Below are 26,090 nucleotides of genomic sequence, written 5' to 3'. Positions count from 1 at the left end.
CATGAGACTTGTTGATGCAAAGCATTGGACCCATGAAAGTTAATCAAGGATTGCTAAGGTACGTATTGTTTAAGTCTTATGCTTGTAAATCTTTTCAATTTGAACTATGATGTCGGTTTAGAGGATGAAATTTGACTACTAGAGTTTCCTTTGGATATCGAAATTGAAATGATATGAAATTGAATTTGTTATGGATGCATAAATTCATGGTAGATGCACATAATTGTTTCTGGCAGATTTAGTGTCTTGATTTAAATCGGATGAATGACACGTCTAATGGTCACCATTTGACCTGAATTTTGGATATGTTCAACATATAGATGTGTACTATGTATCAGAAAATTTGCGTAATTTTCTACAATTTATTTTAATTATGGTGAGTTTACTAGTAACCCATGCTCGTATAAACAGTTTTACTGGTAGATTGTGTTGGTCTTTTTGAGATGTGACTTTAGACTACCAATTTGACCCAAAACAGCTCTATATTTTTATTATATGAAGATTAGTATGTCTATTTTGATGAGTATAACTTTGGTAGCAATCAAGCTTGTAAATTAATTATGATAAATTCTAAACTAAGTGTAACTTGTTGCTGAAATTCTGTTTTGACAACTTTATGTTGGTTGTAATGTCTATTTTGTTATGTCTAAAATATAAAGCAGTTTTATTTAGGTACATCTTTGAAAGAGTATTTGCCCAAGTGGGAGAATTAGTGAACGAAAATTGGGCTTCACACTCATTAACTTATTTGCAAGTATAAAATCTGAAAACTTAGTGGGAGTTGTTCTAAAATTTTGAGCACTAAGTGGACTTGCATGAATCTATTAAAGCGTTATTCTATCGTCCATGAATTTGTGTTACTCGAATGTCTATAATATGTTTAAGTTGCACAAATGGATACTTGGTATATGCGTACATTTTTCTATTATTTGCAGTCATTTGGATTTCTTGGTTGATCATTTGTTTTGAGGCTCATAAGGACTTAGCATAAATGTGGACTTATTGATACATATAAGATGGTTGTTGGATGCATGTTTTTTGTAACAATGGTGAATGCTTTCGTGCTTAGTTGTACCTTTCATTGAGGTAATATGCATTCATTGACTGAGTAAGGCTATTCCCAAAGGCATATTTTCAAAAATATGATTTAAGTATTGATTTGCAAATTAAGCAACGATGGTACAGATCGGTGAGAGTTTAAGTTTCATGTTAGTAATGCCTTACATTTGCAAATAACCTATAAGGTATGTGTAGAATCCATGTATTCATTTTAATCTCCAGTTGGATTCATTAAGTCACAATTTTCGTGTGCTAGTCAATCATCTGATGAAATACATATCAGATATCAAGTTGTTAACAAATTGCATATTAAATGGCATGACATGGTTTGTGCACTACCTCAGTTGTGAGGATTTCCATCTTGCCCGCAGGCATTGGAAATCACTATGAAAGTAACTGGTATGGTGCATAGATCAATGTCAAAAACATATTAATTCATCTTGCTCACAAGTGTTGAATTAATTTGTTTTATGAAGTTTTTGGGATATTTTACTTGGACATGTGCCTATTTGGTATTTTCAGTTGTGTTCGTTGGCTACAAACATCGTTTGTATTGTTGCTGATCTAATGAAAATGATGCATGATTGTTTTGGAGATGTATTCACACTTGTAGGTTATGGTGGTTTCATTAGATGAAGGATATCTACATTGGCAGATTTAAGGCTTCGAAGAAGCATAAAGTGTAACTTGTGAATTACAATAAGGTGGACCTGAGATGATATAAAGTAAGACATTTTGGTTAATTTAAAGTTTCATCTCTTGATCATAATTTGTGTTTCATGCGAATGAGGATCTTAGCATGTGTGATTATGAAGGTTCTGGGTTGTGTCAATCCTACAACCTTGTTAGTTCCATGTTAAGAAATGCATTTGAGAAAAGATGCATTAAGGACGAGATGTAATCACTGTTACATGGCCACTAAAGTGACATTAATCTCCAATCTCAAGTATAAACGTGAATATTACATTTTGTAGACCAAGTGGGAGAATGTTGGATTTATCCAATACAAATCAACCTTTAAGTGGTCTACTACATGCAATAGGAATGTAATATTGGAGAATAATGTTGATTGTGATCTGATCTCTTAAAGATATTAATCCTATATAAGTGTCTTATATTGGAAATAGGATTGATGGAATCCTTAATTGAATATGATTATGATACTTGACTTGGAGGCTAATAAGGTAAGTTAGGTTTCCTTTATGGATGGAAACCCTAGCTTTTAGCATGTATAAAACATTGGTCCCTATAAGCCCTAGAACACACAACATAATACTTTCCATAGAATAGTTTTATTCGGCTAGGAGTTTATAGAAGATCCTGGTGTTGCTGTGCTCTACTACTTTTGTGTTTGACTTCCATAGCTACCTTTGGAATCAGGTCAGTCACTCATTCGTTTGTATTTTAATTGTATAACCTTATAAGACTTGCAGGAGGTTGTAATTATGGGTGAAGGTTTCAATGCATTTTAGCGTTGTAATATGGCATATTCAGAAGTCAGGTTGGTTTCTATACCATCGGGGAGGTTGCAGCTTTTGATGGGCATTTATCTCTATCGGTCGTTTCTGACGTTTTGGGCTCTCCATGCGAATTTAATAAAAATACTATTCTTACATAATTTTTTAGATTATATATGTATTCATACAGAATTCAACAATTAATATTTAAATTTCATTGAAATCAGCATCTTACTTCTACTAATTGAATAATCTTCAAATGCTGTGAAATTATGGTTTAGGGTTCAACCATGAAAAAAGGGACCATGAGGAGTAAAAGAGAGATGGAAATATGTTTGTGTTTGTGGAGAAAAGTAATGCACGAGTTAATTTTTTATTGCTAGTCAAAAGTGAAAAAAAGTAATACACAAGTTTTTATTGCTAGAGAAAAGTGAAAATAATATATCAAGTATATATGCTCCACTTAATCAATTGTAGTATAGATCAAATCATCATCATATGATTTTTCTTTTCAATGAAAAACTTTTTTATAAGTCACTCAGTACTATGGTTTGGTAGTATTTCTCTTCACCTGGAAGTGATAGGTCTTAGGTTCGAATCTTGTAGATGACGAATTCGATACCAATTAGGCTATCCACTATATGACTTAGCCGAACTCCTCTTTCTTTTAGTGTAAAAATATCAATGTACTAAAAAAAAAAAAAAAAAAAAGAGAATTTTACTCCTTGGTATTTAATAAAGTTTTAAACTTAAGTCAATACCAAAAGGGTAATCCACTTCTGATACTTTTTTACTTTTTTCTTCAAGGGATAGAGACTCCTGTTAACCCAGGCACCTGACACCTGGTTCATGGGAACACAGAGGTTCTTCTATTAACGCCACGTATGCATGAGATGAGTCAGCTTGTTAGTGGACCCAACAACAACGAATGATACTGTCATTCAATGAGTCAGTTGAAGCAACAACCAATCACAACACAACACAACACAAAACAGAATGTCATATCCACACTCCACCACACTCAGAGGAGGGAGAAAGAGAGAGAGATGTTACATTCCACTACCGAACCGCCCTCCAACAGTCAACACGCATTCCGTTTGTCCCAATTCAGATGGATCTTGCATGCTAGAGCACAATAATCACTTAATTCGAACCGTTTAGGGAAGAGATTCGTTAATTTTTTCAGATTGATCAGCAAAATGAATAATGAAGGTAATAAGATTTTAAATGAATGATTCAGATTACTTCATTTATTAGCTTCAATTATGAAATTCGAAGAAGGTTTCCATTTTGTTTGTCTTTATTCAAATTATTATTTAATTAAGGTCACTTAATTATATTATCTCTTAAGAGTATTGCTATCTTTCTGCTTTTGCGACCACACCGCCGCTTGAATATTTTGTATATTTTTTAGTCATCACCACGATAATGTTTCATCCCCATCAATTACGGTCTCTATAGAAAAGGGCAATGGATGCAATGCATGTCCCAAGTCATGGCGTGACACATGAATTTTCCAGTTTTAATATCGTAGAAGAAATCCTCACCTCATGCTTCACTTATTTAAGTAACTCTAAAGTCGATATATACGAGAAAGAAAAGAAACATACTCTCCATCACACGAACGAACTACTTAACTCATAATCTCATAAAATTAAATTAAGATAACATAGAGAGATAATTTTTGCAATTAGTTGAGAGTTGAACTTGAGTTGTTCCTACCACTTTCAAGTTCTCGACTTAAATGAACCCTTTAAAATCTACCCATATGTAGGGGTGGGCACAGTCCGGTTCGGCCAGGTTCCACCCTCAAAATGGAACCAAAATCAGAAAAGTTTAACCGTTCGGTTTGGTGCGATTCTTCTTAAATTTATTACTAAAATCGTACGGTTTGGTTCATGACGGTTCCAGTTCGGTTCATGTCAGTTTACAGTTCTAACCAAAATTATTTATATGTTTTTTCTACTTCTAATACCAAACACATATTTCAACCACAAATTCAAGTAAATTTGAGTTTCTATTACTATATCTACAAAATTTGTGACCGGAAGATAGAAAGTGTGCATATAAATATAAATCAAAAGATAGAAAAACTCATATCAAGGCTAAAGTGTAGATCTTAAACTAAAACTAAAATATACATAATGCATAATATACTGGAAAAGAATGGAGAAAAATAATATAAGGGGAGAAAAGTGAAGAAAAATATTGGGCTTATGCACATGGTCTTCTTGGAAAAATATCTTATTTATATAAAAAAAATAATAAAATAAAAATTTATATTAAAAGCGGTTTGGTCCGGTCTCTCCGGTTCTTAATATTTCCAAACCGGAATTGGAACCATTTGAAATGGTTCGGTTCGGTTTTTGTTCCGGTTTTGACTTTTTTGGTTAACACGGTTTTTTACGATTTTTTTTGTCACGGTTCAATTCGGTTTTCTGATTTTACGGTTTTTATGCCCACCCCCACATGTTTTGCATTTGTTGCTACCATATAAGTTAACTACACATTTTTCTTTTATATACGCTTTGTTTAACTATGTCTATTATGTCATTTAATTTATTCAATCAAATCGTAAAAATAAACTGAATGTATACGAGAAGAAAAATAATGTGTGGCTGTAATCTCCAACAATCATATTGCAGACTGACAAATTAAATTACTAATCAGTTAGATTTCTACTTTAATATATTGTACTTATGAGAAATATTTTGAAGTTACATATGGTCCAATATCTTAATAGATAGGATATTGAATTTCTATACATATGTACCGCGTTCGAAACTCTTATTCCTCTAAATTATTACATCTTCCCTCCTTAATAATAATAATATTGAAAAAAGTAATAATGTGGACCCCCTCCCTTAATAGTAAGATTTAAAAAACATAATCATTTCGACGTTTGCTACTAAATATGTAATTCAAATTTACAATTTGAGAATGCGTGGTCCAGTTTCACAGTTTGAGATTACTGCAACTTCTATCACACATCCAAAGTACAATTACAAGGAAAAAAGAGATATTAATGGAGATAAGTTGGTAAAGTCCATATACTCCTACGATATTTAGATCAGATTGCAATAAGTCTCAAGTCCAACGATCACTTTCTTCCGCAGTTTCAGTTTTACAATCAAGAAAAGTACAAAAGAAATCGGAACTTGAAAATCCAACCACAATATTCTTTTTTACCAAATAATGAAAGCACGTAACAAACCGCACCACCACCACTTCGACAAAGATATTTAATTTTTCCCTCTTGAGAAAGTGGGGTTTGGCTCGCCCAGAGACTGCCGCATGGCTTCAGGATCTCCATGATTGGTGGGCAATTCAAGCCTTTAAAGGGAGTGGCTGCCAATCACCTATATGGTCGTATCTCCCTCACTCATTCTCTCTCTCTCTCTCTCTCTCTGCTCCATATTTTCTCCCTCCACAAATCCTCAGACTGAGTCATTTATCTTTCCCCACAGAGGAAGAAAGCCCAAAGCTTTCATTTTTTTCATTCCATTTTTTTTCTTTACCTTCTTCTCAGAGCGCAAAGATATGGCTTCCGCTGTGTTCAGCAACTCCATGAGCCCATCAGCAGCAGTTTTCTCAAGAACCCACCTGTCAGTTCCCGCCAACAAAGACTTCCCACTTGAATTTTCCCCGTATTTTCACGACAACTGCCATTTGAGAAGCAGAAGAAGAACTGGCAATAAGAAGTGTTTGACTGTGGTGAGAGCTGTGACGGCGGCGGTGCCTCCCGCAGAGGCCCCCACCAGTGCACCCGCGCCGGCCCAGCAGAAGAAGAACCTGAGAATTCTGGTTGCCGGCGGTGGAATCGGAGGGCTGGTGTTTGCTCTCGCGGCGAAGAAGAAGGGTTTTGATGTGGTGGTGTTTGAGAAGGATTTGAGCGCTGTGAGAGGAGAGGGGCAGTACAGAGGTCCTATTCAGATACAGAGCAACGCGTTGGCGGCGTTGGAAGCCATTGATGTTGATGTTGCTGATGAGATTATGAGGGTTGGTTGTGTTACTGGGGACAGGATCAATGGCCTCGTTGATGGGGTTTCTGGTACTTGGTAAGTTGTTTTGGACTTTTTTCTAAATTGGGTTTTTGTTTTGAATTTTTATCTGTTTTGATTGAATGGAGGTCGCGTTTGGTGTCTAGGATTGGATTGGACTCCATAACTGGATAGCAGTTGTCCTAAACTGTTAGCTTATATATGGGTATTTGTTTTTGGTTTTTCTGTGTTTTTAAGTGATCAAATTTATATCGATTGCCAAATTTGTTTCCTTTTGATTGTATTAGTCCAAAAATAATATGGGAATTTACGAACTCGATAATGAGAAGTCAAAGAAAATAAAATTTTCTTGTTTAATTGATGAAGATCAAGACAAATAATGGATGAAGAAAATATGTAAAATAAAATCTTTTGTCAAACAAATTAGAAATTGTTCATTTCAATTTTCAGCACAATTTGCACGATTCCATACAAGTAGTATTGTTATAAGATGAGATGTGTGCGAGTGGGAGCAATTATTGATCTGTATGCAGCCATTCATATGTATTGATGAGTAGTTGATTACCAGGTATGTCAAGTTTGACACATTCACTCCTGCAGTGGAACGAGGGCTTCCAGTTACAAGAGTTATAAGCCGAATGACCTTGCAACAAATCCTTGCTCGTGCTGTTGGGGATGATATTATTATAAATGGTAGTAATGTTGTTAACTTTGAGGATGTTGGAGATAAGGTAATGACCTCGTACTAAGGAAACTAATGAAAAAGGTTTTAAAACTTTTGAGTTTTAACGATAAGGACAAAATAAAGGGTAAAGTGAATAGTACCAGGATTGACTTTTTAGTGTAAAAATGTGGTTTTTCGTTAAGGTGAATAGTACCAGAAGCTTTTTGTTAAAGTTCCCCTTGTACTACCTGCTAATCAGTTAAATCTTATATGGACCATTGTTTTCATCTTAGAAATGTGAAAAATTTTGGTACTTGTTTTGTACTTTTTGTTTGTTTCTATATATAATCTGCAGCTTCTTAGTGCTAGTTCGATGTATTTGAACTGTATAGGCTGCGTAGTTCATCTGGTTTGGCATTTGATTCTTATGCCTCTGTCATTTTTGTAGGTTAATGTGATACTTGAGAATGGAGAACGTTTTGAAGGTGATGTTCTGGTTGGAGCCGATGGTATATGGTCAAAGGTATTGCAATATTCTGAGGATAATTCTGGGCACACATATGAAATATTGTCTACTGATAGACCATAATCTGCAGAGTATATTCATTGTAAAAATATTAAGTTGAAATCAAATTACATTTTTCTTCTGAGTAGGTGAGGAAGAACTTGTTTGGATTATCGGACGCTGTCTACTCTGGTTATACTTGTTACACTGGTATCGCAGATTTTGTGCCTGCTGACATTAATTCTGTAGGGTATGTTTTATCTTTTATTTTTCAAGTATGGCTGCTATACTGGCATGTTTACTTTGCATTATCTTCTTATATGTAATGTTGTATCCTGCGTGAAGACTTAAATTTAAACTTATCTTTTGAAGGTACCGAGTATTTTTGGGGCACAAGCAATACTTCGTTTCTTCAGATGTAGGTGCAGGAAAAATGCAGTGGTATGCGTTTTACAAGGAAGCACCTGGTGGTGTTGATAGCCCCAATGGTATCGATTAAGATCCTCAACCTTTCTTATGTAGTTGAAAACGTCAGATGGTGATATATGTGTGGTTTCTCTCTTTATGATAGTACAAGCATACGATTCATTTGTTCTTGTCTATTTTTTTGGCAGGTAAAAAGGAAAGGCTGCTCAAAATATTTGAGGGCTGGTGTGATAATGTGACAGATTTGTTACTTGCCACAGAGGAAGATGCAATTCTACGACGTGACATATATGATAGGAAACCCATCCTAACTTGGGGAAAGGGTCATGTGACCTTGCTTGGCGATTCTGTTCATGCTATGCAGCCAAATATGGGTCAAGGGGGATGCATGGCCATTGAGGTATGCATTGATTATTGGCATGTTAGTTTTTCCGGTGAAATTTAGTCTATCTTAGATTCTTTGACATCTCTGCGTTGATTATCCAAACTTCATAGCTTCTTATGGACTAACACAAGGCTATCGACCAGGAAGTGATTGATTCAAGAGTCATAAGACTCTTTGACACTATTATTTCATCATGACAGGATGGTTATCAACTGGCCATGGAGCTTGATAAAGCATGGCAGAAAAATAGCAAATCGGGAACTCCTATTGACATTAATTCTTCTTTAAGAAGGTAACCTGTGCTATTACTTGCCATATAATCTGAAAGTAAATGGAGATAAGCTGATGAAGTTGCCGATGCATCTGAAATTAGTGTTCTTAAAATGGAAAACATAGATACGTGATGTTCACAGAAAAAACCTAAGTATTTGTTGTATAGACTTAGGTGAGTTGATGAACTACTCATTGAGGACTGTTTTTTAACTTTTTATGTTTCTTACTTTGTCTTCAGCTACGAGAATTCTAGAAGACTACGTGTCGCAATTATTCATGGAATGGCCAGAATGGCTGCTCTAATGGCTTCTACTTACAAGGCGTATCTGGGTGTGGGACTTGGTCCTTTGTCGGTAAGACCTTTTATCAAGTACATACTGAATAGCAGTGAAATGATTGGTGATGGAACGGAGGTGTTGCATACATACTTATGTTGACTTAATGCCCTTGTAGTTTTTGACAAAGTTTCGGATACCGCATCCGGGAAGAGTTGGCGGGAGAGTTTTTATTGATAAGGCAATGCCCCTGATGCTAAGTTGGGTCTTAGGTGGTAACAGGTAAAATTTTGATCAACAGCTTTGTAATTTTCTGTGTCTTTTGCTTATTTCAGTATCATTTTTGTTTTAACTAAAAGTCTCATTACAATTTTAATCTGTCAAAGCGTAGATCATAGATCTTCGTGTGTTTTAAGTTGATTCGTTTCTAAAGAATCTGAAAATGTTCTGTTGCAGCTCAAAACTTGAAGGAAGGTCCCCCAGTTGCAGGCTCTCAGATAAAGTATGTTGTTCAAAGTACTATTAATCAGCACCGTGTTAGTCACTGGATATGGAAACTGTTATTTCTTTCCTTCAACCTACGATTGACCTGTTGGATTTTATTGTGAATTAACTGCTAATGTGTGGGCAAAATTTTATGAAGGCAAGTGACCAGTTGCGAACATGGTTTGAAGACGATGATGCACTGGAACGTGCTATTGACGGAGAGTAGGTTTTTAATCCTTCTTTCTGTCCATGAAATATTTTCAGTCAAGTTAGTAATCCAGGATACTTGTGTTAATATCCACTTTGTTCTTGTAGGTGGTATCTTATACCTTGTGGGCAAGACAATGATGCTTCGCAACTTATTTGTTTGAATCGAGATGAGAAAACATCCTGCATAATTGGGTATGCATATCCGTCATTCCCGTCCTCCCCTACAAGACACATTTGTCCATGAGCTATATTGTTGCTTAGGACAGAAACATCAAAACCGTATAATTTTCAAATGCACGAGTGTTTTCAGTCAGATGTTCTAAAAGATAGTATGATGTTTTCTCGTAATTGTAGGAGCATACCGCATGGGGATGCTTCTGGAACATCAATAACAATACGCTCGCCCCAGGTGATTTGGCCGGTTTTGTTCACTTTACATTTATCTCCAGAAACAAACCTATTTCCTCCTTTTATGGTGTTCTATATTGAGTGCTGAGGTATTTATCATCATAGGTCTCAGAAATGCATGCTCGTATCAGCTACAAGGATGGTGCCTTCTACGTGACTGATTTGCAAAGCGAGCATGGTACCTGGATTGCCGAGTAAGTAGAAATTTTTTTTTTTTTTTTTTTTTTTTTCCGAAATAGTTGAAACAAAGTGATTTCCTCCTTTTTGCATGCAACTCAATTTGCTAAACTGTTTCCTGCATTCCCCCTACAATTTAATTTCTAAATGTGCAGTATTGAGGAGAAGCGATACCGAGTACCCCCAAATTTCCCTGCTCGTATCCATCCATCCGATGCTATTGAGATTGGTTCCCAGAAGGTAGTAAACAATCCTTACCCTAGAGTTTTCTCCATATCTCATACTCAATACATGTGACATTTTTGTTTAAGTTGTGTTTGGGTTGTGCATGTTTTCGGACTGACATGTTCATTAAATAGCGAACGAAGTTCCAAATGAATTTTTGCAGAGCGACAGGAAAACAAAACTCTCTAGATAAAGTGGTGATAGTATTCATCTAAGCTCTCGTACTGACATGGTTTTGCTTAAATTTGTTTGGACAAGAAACCCGCATGAACATAGGACCTTAACTTTGGGACCTAGATAGAAGCATAGATAACTTCCTACTGCCATGGTATTTTAAGAAAACAAACAAACAAATCGTATATTAAGCGAATGGTGTCACATTTTTGTTCGGCGTTGTCATCTTCTTCTGTGGTTCAATCGTTTAATTCCCTAAGCAGGTGGCTTTAATTTTCCGATCAGTGCACGGAACATCATGCTTGATGTTGTATCTGTTTCCTTTGCTGGAAAGAATTCTTAGCATCCAAGTAATATGATGCAGGTAGCATTCAGGGTTAAAGTTATGAAGTCTTCTCTGAAGGGTGCCGAGGACGGAGTTCTTCAGGCCGCGTGACGATTGGTGGAAGCCGATAACTTTATAGAATGAAATTTGTACAGCATTATTGAGATCATTGGAAATGCAAAATGTGAATATGCTGCGCTTTGCAGAGTAGATAGCATTACACCACCAGATTCTATCCACTCAAAAAAAAAAAAATGTACGACATGTAGAACTTTATATACTTGGTGATCAATGTGAATATATCAATTTTTACTAGTGTCATGAAGTTTGTGTTGTAGACCTCAATGTGACCAGGACATACCAGTTTAACTTTTACTTTTGTAAAACAATCTGAATGCTAATTAAGAAGTAATCCTTTGTTAAAAAAAATAAAAAAAAATAAAGATTTAATCCTAATCGTTTTTGTTAAAATGACAATCCTTGCCTCGATCTGAGCCCACAGCCCAGTCTACTCTTAATCCCAGATCATCTATCAGTAATCCTGATCAACCAATTTAGAGCCCATTTAGTGGGTTAGCTAGCTTTTGCCAGGGAAATGAGCTGAAGATTGCGACGTGTTCAAACCAGGTTAACTTGGTTACATTACATACATTTACCATTAACAGTCATATATGGATGCGATCATACCAACTCACATGCATCGAATTCCATCAAAATTCCGAAGTTAAGCAAGTTTGGATGAGAGTAGTACTAAGATGGGTGACCTCCTGGGAAGTCCTCGTGTTGCAACCCCCTACCTCTTTTTTGACTGTTATGATGCTAGGTGGCATCATCAGGTTTGTCCAAATGTACAACCAAGATGGCTAGATTTGTTAGTAGTTGGTTATGTTGTTAGGAATTATTGCTAAGTGTATCTTGTTAGACTGTTAGAAGGTTGCTGGGTGAGTAAGATACCGGTGAATATATAGGGAAGATCTGTAAGATGAAAGTTGTTGTGTAATTGATTGTTGTATGAAATAACAAGTGAGTTTTGTATACAATAATGAAGAAGTAAAGCATGGGTTTTAACATTGATATCAGCCAGTGTTTGATTCACTCAACCTTCATCATTGTATGACACGCCAAGCCTCGAGGAAAGCCATGGAATCCTATGATTGTCGATCTCAAAACGGAGCTCAAAATCAATCAAGATATGATTCTGCTACAACTGCAATCACTTGCAGCGAAAGGCAGTGGGGGATCGCGTGGAGAATCTTCTGAAGCAACGTCGTTGAATCCCAATTTTCCTGAGGGGATGAACCCTAATCCTAATTTCAATTGCCAAGATTTGGGTCAGAACACTAATCGACCACATTTCTTGAAGATGGATTTTCCAGATTTATGGAAGGAGATGATCCATTGGGTTGGGTTTATAAGGCTGAACATTACTTATTAATAAGGAATTGTGGTAATTCCTTATTAATAAGGAATTTAATAGATTACTTATTAATAAGGAGATGATTAAGGGAATTGTTATTCTGTACGCTGCTCATTCTACACTCCTCACAAATTCTGTACGCTGCTTATTAAAATATGCACTCTAAAAAACTAATTTAGGGTTAAAGTTATGAAGTCTTCTCTGAAGAGTGCCGAGAAGGACGGAGTTCTTCAGGCCGCGTGACGATTGGCGGAAGCCGATAACTTTATAGAATGAAATTTGTACAACATTATTGAGATCATTGGAAATGTAAAATGTGAATATGCTGCGCTTTGCAGAGTAGATAGCATTACACCATCAGATTCTACCCACCCAAAAAAAAAATGTACGACATGTAGAACTTTATATACTTGATGATCAATGTGAATATATCAATTTTTACTAGTGTCAAGAAGTTTGTGTTGTAGACCTCAACGTGACCAGGACATACCAGTTTAGCTTTTACTTTTGTAAAACAATCTGAATGCTAATTAAGAAGTAATCCTTTGTTAAAAAAAATAAAAAAAATAAAGATTTAATCCTAATCGTTTTTGTTAAAATGACAATCCTTGCCTCGATCTGAGCCCACAGCCCAGTTTACTCTTAATCCCAGATCATCTATCAGTAATCATGATCAACCAATTTAGAGCCCATATAGTGAGTTAGCTAGCTTTTGCCTGGAAAATGAGCTGAAGATTGCGACGTGTTCAAACCAGGTAAACTTGGTTACATTACATGCATTTACCATTAACAGTCATATATGGATGCGATCATATCAACTCACATGCACCGAATTCCATTAAAATTCCGAATTTAAGCAAGTTTGGATGAGAGTAGTACTAAGATGGGTGACCTCCTGGGAAGTCCTCGTGTTGCATCCCCCTACCTCTTTATTGACTGTTATGATGCCAGGTTTGTCCAAATGTACAACCAAGATGGCTAGATTTGTTAGTAGTCGGTTATGTTGTTAGGAATTGTTGCTAAGTGTATCTTGTTAGACTGTTAGAAGGTTGCTGGGTGAGTAAGATACCGGTGAATATATAGGGAAGATCTGTAAGATGAAAGTTGTTGTGTAATTGATTGTTGTATGAAATAACAAGTGAGTTTTGTATACAATAATGAAGAAGTAAAGCATGGGTTTTAACATTGATATCAGCCAGTGTTTGATTCACTCAACCTTCATCATTGTATGACACGCCAAGCCTCGAGGAAAGCCATGGAATCCTATGATTGTTGATCTCAAAACAGAGCTCAAAATCAATCAAGATATGATTCTGCTACAACTGCAATCACTTGCAACAAAAGGCAGTGGGGGATCGTGTGGAGAATCTTCTGAAGCAACGTTGATGAATCCCAATTTTCCTGAGAGGATGAACCCTAATCCTAATTTCAATTGCCAAGATTGGGGTCAGAACACTAATCGACCACATTTCTTGAAGATGGATTTTCCAGATTTATGGAAGGAGATGATCCATTGGGTTGGGTTTATAAGGCTGAACATTACTTCTATTTTTTCAACATTGAAGATTCAAAGAAAGTGAAATTGGCATCATTTCACATGGAAGGGGAAGCTCTGCAATGCTTCCAATGGGCAAAATGCCTCAAACAATATCCTATATGGGATGATTTTACTAAGATTTTGTGCCAAGAATTCGGACCTCCAGAATTCAAAGATTATGCTGAAAATATGATAAAATTAAGGCAAACTAGGCCTCTCAAAGATTATATCATGGATTTTCGAAGATTGTCCAATTGAACAAAAGATATAAGTCCTGTACTTCTCAAATCTTGTTTCATTGGAGCTTTGAAGGCTGAATTGCGCCATGATGTGAAGTTGCTGAAACCAAAGGATGTTCTTGAGGCTTCATCTTTTGCCCAGTAAGTGGATGCTACGCTATTTGATCTTAAGATGAAATCTCTCCATAAAGCTTCTTTATTTCAGCCTCATTTTAGATCACCTACTACGCAAAATGTCATAAATCCTCCAATCATTGAAACTCACCCTAAGAATCCTCATGTGAGACGATTAACCCCTGAAGAAGTTGATCACTGTAGAAAAAATGGATTGTGTTTTCACTGCAAAGATAAATATGTTAGAGGTCACACATGAGAAAAGAAGCAGGTACTTCTTATTGATGTTCAAGATTATGAGAATTTGGAGGTTGGGGAAGAAGTAATTGAAAACAGAAAAGCCTGAGATCACTGCTTGTGCTTTGTTTGGCACACCTGCACTTCCTACAATTAACACAATGAGAGTTCAAGGGTTCATAAAAAAACTGCCCAGTTACAATTCTAATTGACTATGGCAGTTCCCACAATTTTATTGACCTTATTTTAGTGAAAATAGTGAAGGGTACATTGGATATCAGCCATATATTCAATGTTAAGATTGCTGATGGAGGAATAATGGCTACAAAAGGAACCTTAAGTCAGGTTTCTAACAAAATTCAAGAGTTTATTCGTATTATTGATCTATATGCCATACCATTAGGTGGTTGTGATGTTGTACTTGGTGTGCAATGGCTAAGAACTCTCGGAACAATTCTATGGGATTTTGACAAAATGTATATGAAATTCTCCAAAGGCTCTCAAACATTTTGCATTAGTAGCCCTGGTTCTTCTTTGCACCAAATTGAGGATATCATTGCATTGCAAATGCAAAAACTTCTCTAGCAAGAAACTACAATTAGGGCCTTTCTTTGTCACATGGATGCAGCTCATGTGGATCACTCTATTGTCAACCAACTGCCCTAGACTTTGTCTCAAGCTCAGCAGCATGAATTGTAATCCTTGTTAGAGGAGTATGAGGTATTGTTTCTTAGCCCAAATACCTTACCACCACACAGAATGCATGATCACAGAATTCCATTAATTAGTAGCAGCAAACCTCTTAATTGTAGATCTTATAGATATGTACTTGTGCAAAAGACATAAATAGAGAAATATGTGCGTAAATTGCTGCAATCTGGTTTTATCAGAATTAGTAAGAAGGATAGTTTCCTTTGGACTGAAGAAGCTATAACAACTTTTAATACTCTCCAGACATCAATGTTATCACCACAAGTACTTGCTTTACCTGATTTCAGCAAGCCCTTTATATTTGAAACTGATGCTTCTAGTTTAGGGATTGGAGTAGTTCTTCAACTGGAGGGTCGACTTATAGCTTTCACAAGCAAAGCTTTGTGTCCTAGAAATCAACAATTGTCTGCTTATGAGAGGGACATGTTAGCTATAGTTCATGCAATTACCAAATGGCAATGTTACGTAGCTGGTAACCATTTCATTATTCAAACCGATTATCACAGTTTGAAGTATTTTCTTCAAGGAAGGACAAATACACCATTTCCAGAAGAAAAAAAAAAAAAAAAAAGGGGTATCCAAGCATATGGGATTTGATTATGAAATCCAATATAATCAAGGCAGTGATAATCTAGCTGCTGATGCATTGTTAATAGGTCAATTTGATCCAGAACTGTCTGAACTAGATGTGTTAGATCCTATGGAATGTTTGGCAATCTCATATCCATATTCTTAATAGATGGATGAACTCAGAAGACATGGGGATAATGATGCTTGGATACTGCAACAAATTCAGCAAGTTTTGATTAATTCTTCAAATAAAGATCCAGTTGGTAATCTCAAATACCAAATGGATAATGGGTTTTTGAAGTTCAAGCATAGAATTGTTCTTAGTCCTCGTAGTTCTTGGAGAACAAAATTTTTTGAAGAACATCACTCTAGTTCTACTACAGACCATGAAGGATTCCTTAAAACATATAAAAGGATTTCTAGATCATTTTTCTGGGCGGGCATGAAGAAGAACATAAAAGAGTTGGTTGAAAGCTGCCCCATATGTTAACAACACAAGTATGAAACTCTGTCACCTCCAGGGTTACTTTAGCCACTGCCTATTTATATTAAAATTTGGGCTAACATTTCTATGGATTTCATTGTTGGTTTGTCTTCTTGCAAAGGCAAAACTGTAATTTGGGTGGTAGTTGATCGATTGTATGCATACTTTTTAGCAGTAGCTCATCCTTATTCAGCTTCTATGATTGCTCATATGTTTGTTAATCACATCTTCAAGTTGCATGGGATGCCCAACTCCATAGTTAGTGATCGAGATCCAGTCTTCATGAGCAAGTTTTGGAAAGAATTCTTTACTCTTCAGGGTTCTAATTTGTGCTATATTTCAGGGTATCATCCCCAAACAGATGGGAAAATTGAGGTTCTTAATCGATGTCTTGAAACATATTTGAGATGTTTTTGTAGCTTGTAACCAAGGAAGTGGGCTATGTTTTTGCAGCCGTCTCTCCTTACTCTCGCTCCATCCCTTACAAATTCTTCTCTCTTCATCTGTTCTTGATTTTGTAAATGTTTAATTTGGGTTACCACTGACACACGAGATCGAGTCAGGGATGAATCGAAGTGATTTTAGTCGTTGCCGACGAATGATCAAAGTTGAAATTCCAAAATCATCATCTTCTTCCCTTCTAATTTTGGTCATGAAGCCATAATCTCGCAGGCCATGAAACCTGCTAAATTTTCCTTTGATAGAGAGAGCAGAGACAGAGGTTGAAGGAAGAAAGGGATAAGGGTATATTGGGCAAAAAAAGTTGATCTCGGATGGATGCTTTCTCTTGGAGTCTGAATACCACCTATTGTTCGGTAGTCCAATTCTGGAAAAATCAGTAACCTGATTCTCCATTTTAGATGGGCCCCACCGACACTTTCATTCCGCTAGTGTTGGTAAACACCGGAATCCCTTCAAAATAGTGTAATTCCCATTCCCTTCCTTCTATTCCCCGTTATGTAAACATGCCATAAGTGAATTCATGCACCGTAGATATAGGGACTTTCCTGAATACGTAAATATAAGCTATATCATTTAAGGTGATTGTCCTGTCGCCAAATGGCATGTGAAAAGTGTTGGTCTTGGGTTACCTAAGATAACAACAATCTTATTTCCAGCAAGCTTATTCCCATGGTTTAGAAGCTTAAGAGGACTTTCTATAAATATAATGAAAACACAATTATATATAGACTAAATATGATAATCTGAAACCTAAAACTATCACGTCATAGATTCATACACAACCTTATCTCGAAACAATTAATACGAATTTAAAATTCAAATTTTATGATCTACAATCTCAAACCTAAAACTATAAGTTATTTAGGAAATCAAAGAAAAGAAAGAGAGGAGAATGATGAATGTGAGAGACTTTCATGTTGGTTGGCTTCGTCCCAAACATTGCGATACAGAGATGCTATGTGAGAAGAGTGAAAATAAAAGAGATATTTTTTGTGCGATAATGATGCTAGGTAGACTTAATTTACAAACTAAATAATATGTCACTAATAAAAAAATGCATATTAATCAACATTTACGTAAATAATTCAATCGTCAATTTTCATATCATTTAGTTTACAAAATTTAGTTTCCTTAACATTAGCTTTTACGTGAAAGCTTGCTTTTCTGTTTGTCACAGACAAACTGTTGGGAGTCAAAGCTAAATGACAATTAATTACATAAACTTTTCTATTAATCACGAACAACTATCATTCACTATATAAACTAACAAACAAACAATCCTCTGTATCAAAAACAATAAACAAATGAGTATCTGTATCAAAAAGAAGAAACCAATAAGTTTTTTGTGTTTTGGTTGCTAGTGAATTAGTGATTAGGGTTGAAGAGAAAAGGCTTTGTGATTACACACGTACTCTTTCATTTTTCAGTGCATTATATATGACTCAACCTCCTGCATCAATCAAAGCGTACGTTGAAGATAGCATTGACATATGATCGACCAAAAGACCATGCACACATGGATAGATATTGAAAATATGACTTGTGAGCTTTCAGTTTTATTAGTTTTTTCTATGTGAGCCCCCTCCCACGATAATGCAACAAACAAAGAGAAAGACTTCTGGCAGCAAAAATAGCACAACAGTCCAAGACATCCCTCTCTTCCTCCATTATATCAACATGCATGCATTTGGATTGCACATATGCGATCTTGATGAATTCAAACCCACGTTAGAAACTTGACAAAATAAATAACAATATTGAATGGTTTTACATCCAATTGCATTGTGATAAACTCAACACTTACCAGTACATATGCAGATTGTTAAGTTGAGACAATATATGCGTGATTACTAGTGAACTGATAGCCCAACTCTGAATTCTTGACATATGTATGTATATTATATGTGCATGTATTAGCTATTCAATCTTGGAAATGTCTTGAGCTTGTCCTTCTTCTTCTTCTTCTTCTTCTTCTTCAGTCTTCTAAGATCAATTGGATCTCCATTAAATGCCAAACCAAGTGGTATTGTCTCCCTTTGCATGCAAAACCCTAAACATCGAGGCCACCACCACATGCATGCAAAACCCTGTCAACCAGACATGCATGCGTATGTGTTGCATGTAACCAATCTTTGCTTCATATTTGTCATTTCTTCATCTAATTTATCGTTTGTCATACGCGTAGGCCTTAGCTTCAATATAATATAGCTCTTCTCTCTCTCTCTCTCTCTCTCTCTCTCTCTCTCTCTCTCTCTCTCCATTCTATTTTTTTTTCCAAAAAAAAAAAGAGGGATTAGTTGTGAGACTCACTATATATCAAACTTCAACGTCTGAACCGTCTACTTTGTAAGTCTCAATTTATAGATTATCTTTGCAAAAATTCAATTCAATCGGAAATCATTTGCTTATTTAATTGTCACAATGAAATTTCATTGTTTTTTTATCGAACAAAGTGTTCATCGATTTCTTTGAACTCAATTAGATGTCTTAAATCTTTCCGATTTGGTTAATATTTTGCATAGATAATCTAAAAGATGCAACTTAAAAAATAAACTGTTCGAATTATTGAAGTTCGATGTGATGTAGCCCACAACCAACTCCCATTAAAAAAAAAAATAATAATAAGAATCCCTTTTATTAAGTGAATTGTTATTAGCACTCCAAAAAAACTCACTCTACACTCCTCACAAGTATATTTTTCTTTCTAATTATAAAAGTTTAGACTACAAAATGAGATTTGTGGAGTGCCAATAACTATTCTCTTTATTAAAACCTTACACACACACAACTCTCTGTACCCTCTGTACCCTTGACCTTGAACGCGAGAGAGAGAGAGAGAAAGCAGAGCAGAGGGAGCACGGAGATGAGTGGCATGTGAAGAGGGTAGATGAGGCAGTGGGGGAGGCACGTGATGGAGCAACGGTCGGTTCAGGTGGCGGTGGCAGTGACCGTTGGAACATTCATTGAGTTGACACGTATACGTACTTTCAGCAACTTGTGTTTGCCTTTGCACATTCGATTGGATTAGCATGTAGTTTGGAACACCATGCCATATCAGGGAGCTTTCCATTCCATGCATCATGGATCGGATTCATACTCCTTTATTCCTGTTCTTTACTCTTTTCTCTTTTTTATTTTCATTCCCCCTTTTTTTTTTTTATTATAACACATCAACACTTAATAGCCGTTTGAAATCTGCGTTTTAATTTTTTCTTTTTCTTTAATTTTGTTGTGACAGTACAACTGCGATGGCATGTTTTTTTGTGGACAAATACTCCATTTACAAAATTACATGATTTTTGTTAAACCACCAATGATTTTTACAAACTTCATCCTTTTCATCAATAGAAAGATTGAAAAGCTAACACTACTTGCACGAAACAAGGTGGTGGACCAACCTAGTTTTTAGCTCATAATTTGACATTGCGTATTGTCTGACATGCATTTAAATTTACGGCTAAAAATGTAAAGTTGAAGCACTAATTGAAAGTTTTTGAGTGCATGTATTCAATACACGAGCAAGTATAATAATAGTATTTGTCTCGTAGTATAAATGAAGAGATAATAATAAATAAATAAAATATATATATTATTTCTACTTATATTATGCAACGTAAAATACCAGCTTGTATTATGAATAAATGTAAAAATCTCTCTAGTGGAAGTCTCTGGATGATGCTTCGGCGGTGCATTTATGTGCTTTTGGGTACAAAGTTCTTATCAACCAGCTAGATAGAGAGTACAACAAACTGGCTTATTTTGAAAGCAAATGCCAAAAAGCCGTATATGAATTATACGTCCAATAACCCAAATTATTGTATGTTTGCTGAGCACTAATTTGTAATGTCACCAAACCCTAATTCCAAATATGCTCTATGTCCGTACCCTCGCACCACATGGACACAAATTAGATGTTCCCCAAATGTGTACTAGATCAACATGTTGACGAACCAAACACGAATGTTTCATTTTAACGAAAATTCTACTATACACTAGCATATAATATGCACTGAACAACAACGAATAAGTATATTTTGTCTTTTTTTTTTCTTCATCAAAGAATCCAAAACCTAAACATCGAAACATCCTACAAACCCCCCCCCCCCCTCCCCCCTCCCTTACTTGAAGAGGTTGAAACAAATGTGTGAGAAAAAAAAAAAAAAAAAAAAAGTGTGAAAGCTTCACTTCTCCAGTCTCACCCCCTCCCGAGTGCGAAAAGTCCAAATCAATCCCATCTGAAAATATAACCCCACATCACGTTGCCCCCCATACTGGTAAATATCAAGTTATCAACCATGCCCCTTCCACTTCCAAAAATTACATAAATAAGTATTTAATCGTCTGAAAATTCTCTTAGCAAACTGCTATGCTTAGCCCATTCAGCAAGAATTACTGGGTGTGTAAAGTCGTAAATGCATATTATCGTTTAAACCAAAAAAATAAAAAAGGAAGTCCAGAATATAGACCCACTTAAAATGCCAATTATCCACAAAATTAATACGTTCGTAAACAAAATTCTGTTTTTGATGATCAGAATTCTCTTCAGATCTTTATTTTGAAAATTTTAGAAATCAAAAAATTTTAATCGCTCATCATACATTCTGTAGCATAAATTTTTTTAATTTTTAATATTTTTTTTTAACACGATATAATGATTTTTCAGCTGGGAGAATGTGTAATAAGTGGTTATGATTAATTGATTCCCCCAAAATGATTGAAATCCGTTTTGGGGAAGAAAATTCACACACCTAGTAGGCTAGTAGGATAGTAGGGTGGTAGTTGTGTGTCTTAAAGGCGTAGCACAGAGGAGAAGGTTTCATCCATGTCAGGGTTCATTCACTCTGTTCTTCAAATACCATTATTTTTCTCCTTTTTTTTTTTCTTCCCAAATTTCAAGGAAAAGGAAGCAAATTTTAATTTTGCCACTACTGACATTTTCCTGGTTTCACTTGCCACCTGCCAATGCCATTCCTCCCTCCCGCACTCCCCACCTTGCTTTGGCCCCATGAGAACGGTGTCGTTTACCCACTGCTCGCTCACTGCCGCCTGGAAGCATAACATGCATTCATGCTGTCCCACGCGGTCACACAACACAGCCCAGCGCATCGCACCATCGCCAAATCTTTGGTTGGGGCGCTCTAAATTCCAATTTTAAAAGATAGCACACGTGCATTACCCCCTAGAAACCATTACCCCATTCTTTCTTCCTATATAATGATAGAGAAATATTACGAAAACTCTCTCAAAATTATTACTTTCGTGGACTCTTTGACACGTTATTTTTTTTGCAATATTTTATAATATTAACGTTAAACTATGAGCTGACAGAAAATTCATGAAGAGTCTTTCTTTGAAAAAATCTCTTTATCTTTTCTCAAAATAATATTAAAAGTACAAAATTCCACTAAGTTGGACAATGAATTAATGAATAATAATTTAATATCAAATTTATCGTGATTTAACAAATAATAATTTAGTTAAACTAGGGGTAGAGAGGATCTAAATTCAAAGACAAAAAGTTGAAAGAGGAGATGCTAACAAGCTATTAATTAGAACAATTTGTCATTTACTCACGAAAGTCTAACTTAAAACCAATCGCTCATAAAACTACTAATCACAAGTACAGAAAAATAACACTAATACAGAAAGAAGGATAAACCAATTTAAACAAAAGAATCAATCATAATAAAATTAATTAATAGCATTTTTATGCTTCTGTACAACTAAATAAATCCATCAGTATGAGCTGTTTCCACATAATTAAGCCAACAACATTATTACAGAAACCATAATTTTGTCTTAAAAATGGGATTATCAATTATTTATGTTTATATTATTTCGTTGTAATCCGAACTCTTCATTTTGTCTTTTTTACTTATAATCTTTGTTTAATAATACAACGCGTCCCCCTATGTATTCGATTTTTTTAACCCGATGGGGGAAACCCGATACCCGAAACCCGACGAGCCTTTCAATTTCCCAAAAAATTATTTTTAAAAAATAGAAAAATGAAAATATTACCGGGAAACCGACTCAGCCAGTTTCCCTATTTTTTCCACGAGCTCCGGAGACAGCTTCTTAGCCGGTTTCCTCTCCTTCTCGGGTCGAAAATTGAAACCCAAAGCGTCCGAAACTTCCTCAGAGCTCCACCCGGCCTTTCGGAGCGAATCCGAGAACCGATCCGCTTTAAGCAGCAGCGCGTCGAGCACCGCTTGGTTATCCAGCATGACCATTTCTCCCTCGAAGAAGCCGGAGGCCGATACCGAAACAATGTCAGATATATCCGTATCGTTCCACCCGCCCTGTCTCAGAGCCGACCCGATTTGATCAATGTATTCGTCCACCCATTTCGGGATTTCCGACCTCGACGGCATATCGAAGAACCTTTCCGGCGAAGAGCACGAGGAGGAGGAAGAGTTTGAATTCCTCCGGCGACGATCCACGGCGGCGTCGCTCCAAAACTCGACCCATCTCGGTGTTTTCGTTCCTGACCCGTAACCAGTGTCCAGGCTCCGCCGCGAGAAATTCGAAGACGACCCGGCCGATTTCTCGCTCACTGATCTTTGCTTCTTTAGGATATACGGGTCCGTCTCCGATTTCCGAAACAATGACTCCCGCTCGAAGAAATCGGATAGATCCAACCCGCAACAGAAGATCCGATTCTCGTCGACGAAGAAGATGGGGTTCCCCGCCAAACAGGGGTTGCAAGGAATGTAGCAATGGTTGAAAATTGGTATCAAAAGCGGGGCTCTCTTCAAAGCGGTTCTCGCGACCCGCAAGGCCTTTTCCGGTTCGGACGGTCTCGGACCCCAGGACTTAGACCAAAGGGTGTTCCTAGCGATTTGAAACGAAATCGCAGCGATCGGGAGGTCGAGCGAGGCCTTGAGACCGAGGCGGGCACCGGCGGCGCGCCAGTCCGGGAAACCCGGGCCCACCGGCAACCCAGCTGAGAGAATGGCTTTGAGGTCGGGAGGGAATACGAATCCGAACTCAGCTTCTGCCCGGGCGAACTCGGATTCGGACAGACCCGGCTGGACCTGGAAACCGGAGCTTTTGAGGTGGGATATGACGTTGTCAGCTAAAGAGGCGAAGGAGAGAAGGCCATTCCGTACGGGAAGGGTGGATTTTGAGGCGGTTGTCGGGGTTGGTGGGCCTGCAGCGGCTCGGGCGGAGAGGCGGCGGAGGCCGGCTACGTGAGCCGGGTTGAGGCCGGTCATTCGCCGGTCGACGTCGACCATTGTGAATCAGACGGAATCGGATGGGATTTGGAATGCAGGTGGCGTGTTTGTGAAATGGTCCGAGTGAAGTGACAAAAGGGGAAAGTGTGCGGGAGAAGGTGCCGACCGTCGAGTGGGGAGTGCTTTTGGGGGTAGAGAAGATGGAAGGACTTGTTTGTGAGAAGCAAGATTGGATATTTATAGCCGCTCTAATGTGGACCCCATTCAGATTTTGGTCTTGTTTTATTTTAATATTTTCATCTTTCAGCCGAGGCGTTACTAAATTTACTAATTAATTTCCCTTGCATTTTTTTTATAATGACTAATCCACTAAATTTACCAATGTATTTGGTTATTTGATTGACCACATTAATTGACCATGATCCGATAGAGCATGACCTAAGAAGTTAGACATGCTTGTGAATCGGTAAAAACCTGTTTATAATTGTATCTAAAGTTCCGCGTTTGTTTTTCTTTTATATTAATTCAAAGGATTGAAGTTTCACCGTAAAATTAATTAGTAATATAAAGAGTAGTCCAAAATCATATAAGAGTATGCAAGGTCCCTCATCTCACCAATGTGAGATTCATTCTCAACATTCCTCCTCACACGTGACAAATTTTCTAGCCTAACACGTGAACAACACAACTCGGGTGAGGTGGAGCACATGTGTCATTTGGGCTTCACATGTGGGACAACCTACTCTAATAGCATGAAGAAAGTTGAGTTTTCCACCATAAAACCAATTAGTAAAATGGCGCTCTTATAAGCCCATACCAAGTTCCTCCCCTCATCAATGGGGAATTCATTCTCAACATTAATATTGCTCGTAAAATACGAATTATGAAATTAGCTTCCTAGAGTACACGTCTATGCAGATCGGAGGCACATTGTGTTGAATGTAAGGTCTAGATGAGACATCAAATATAAACGGTTTTCAATTTTATGTACTTTTTTATTCTTAAAACCACAAGCTCAATATACTTTGTTGTTAAAATATCAAACATGAAATATTGCTTTATTTTGAGGGGTAATATTTATGTTTTTTTCCGATTAAGTATAACTTTCTTTTTTGGGTTCAATAAAAAAATTTCTGTCGAGATTTTCTTAAAAAAAAAAAAAAAAAAAAAAAAAAAAAAAACGCATGAAATGTTGCTTAGATGAAATATTCTTCTGTATATGATTCTAATCATCAAATCCCGTAAATTGTTTGATAAAAGAATTGATGTTTTTTTAGAAATATATAATTTTACCAACTTATTGGGCAACGGCTAAAAGTTAGAAAGTGTGGTATTTGGGGATTTGATTGTGCTGTGCTGTGAGGCTGTCTCTTTTCTAAAGGGATTTTAGTGCAACAAATTCCTTGACCTAATTATTAAACAAAAAAAGCTTTGTTTGTGCTAATTGGTGTTTTTTTTTCACAATCGATATTATCTTCACTAAAAAAAGGGGGTGGCATGAGTCTCACAATGAGCTAATATAATGTAGTTTAAATTTGTCTTTGATGAGAATAAAACCTAAGACTTGATGCCTTTTGAGATATCACTAGACTGTCTATAAAAAAGAAATATCATTAGACTGTAATACTAAGTGATTACTAATTAGTGTTTTAACAAATAAATAAAAAACAGAAGACTTGATGCCTTCTTTCTTTTGCTATATATGAAAAAGTGGCTCATAAATAATGATGCGTTTTGGGTTTGATTTCTTGGCCAAAAAGATAAAAGGGAAGGAAACCACCATCATGATCAAACCACGACATTGCTGTACACTAGACGTTCAATTGCTTTCTAAATATTTTATTTAGGAAAACAAAGCAATTTTTTTTAATTTTTTTCTTTTAGCTGCGAAAATATTAAGATCCCTAATCATTGGTCATCAGAATAATAAGACCAACAAGGAGATTGATGTTCCTCAATGTGAGAGCATGCTTAATTGGATCATGAGAACCGGAAAGAAGATTATCTTAAAAGTCGAATTCTTTGTCATTTCATATTTTTAGCATAATTAATGTTTTATATGTTAACACGGAAATTAAAATTAAACTGTAA

General features: G+C 36.4%; 2 protein-coding genes and 2 pseudogenes across 3 annotated transcripts; 3 read left to right on the top strand and 1 right to left on the bottom strand.

Annotated features, from left to right (window-relative positions):
- Positions 1-5,898: 5,898 nt before the first annotated feature.
- LOC137747526 (zeaxanthin epoxidase, chloroplastic) lies at positions 5,899-12,911 on the top strand. 2 transcript variants are annotated; one of them, XM_068487654.1, is made up of 17 exons: positions 5,899-6,574; positions 7,086-7,248; positions 7,630-7,704; positions 7,836-7,936; positions 8,059-8,174; positions 8,301-8,512; positions 8,698-8,789; positions 9,009-9,123; positions 9,224-9,327; positions 9,502-9,547; positions 9,689-9,753; positions 9,847-9,933; positions 10,096-10,150; positions 10,255-10,343; positions 10,482-10,566; positions 11,090-11,128; positions 12,675-12,911. In XM_068487654.1, the coding sequence occupies exons 1-17, from the start codon at positions 6,057-6,059 to the stop codon at positions 12,708-12,710; spliced, it is 1,998 nt and encodes a 665-aa protein (XP_068343755.1). In that variant the 5' UTR covers positions 5,899-6,056; the 3' UTR covers positions 12,711-12,911. The 2 variants fall into 2 exon arrangements, with proteins under 2 accessions (XP_068343755.1, XP_068343756.1); XM_068487655.1 differs by lacking the exon at positions 12,675-12,911 and having other exon boundaries at positions 5,904-6,574; positions 11,090-11,371.
- LOC137749118 (5S ribosomal RNA) lies at positions 11,724-11,842 on the top strand (annotated as a pseudogene).
- Positions 12,912-13,268: 357 nt separating the features above from the next.
- LOC137749072 (5S ribosomal RNA) lies at positions 13,269-13,387 on the top strand (annotated as a pseudogene).
- A 9,152-nt stretch (positions 13,388-22,539) lies between these two features.
- LOC137749014 (uncharacterized) lies at positions 22,540-24,193 on the bottom strand. Its single transcript, XM_068489193.1, has one exon. The coding sequence runs from the start codon at positions 24,057-24,059 to the stop codon at positions 22,839-22,841; it is 1,221 nt and encodes a 406-aa protein (XP_068345294.1). The 5' UTR covers positions 24,060-24,193; the 3' UTR covers positions 22,540-22,838.
- Positions 24,194-26,090: the final 1,897 nt, after the last annotated feature.

The sequence above is a fragment of the Pyrus communis genome, chromosome 10 (assembly GCF_963583255.1).
Source record: "Pyrus communis chromosome 10, drPyrComm1.1, whole genome shotgun sequence".
Lineage (NCBI taxonomy): Eukaryota > Viridiplantae > Streptophyta > Magnoliopsida > Rosales > Rosaceae > Pyrus > Pyrus communis.
Note: the sequence above shows the minus strand (reverse complement) of the source record. Positions and strands in the feature narration are given on the sequence as shown.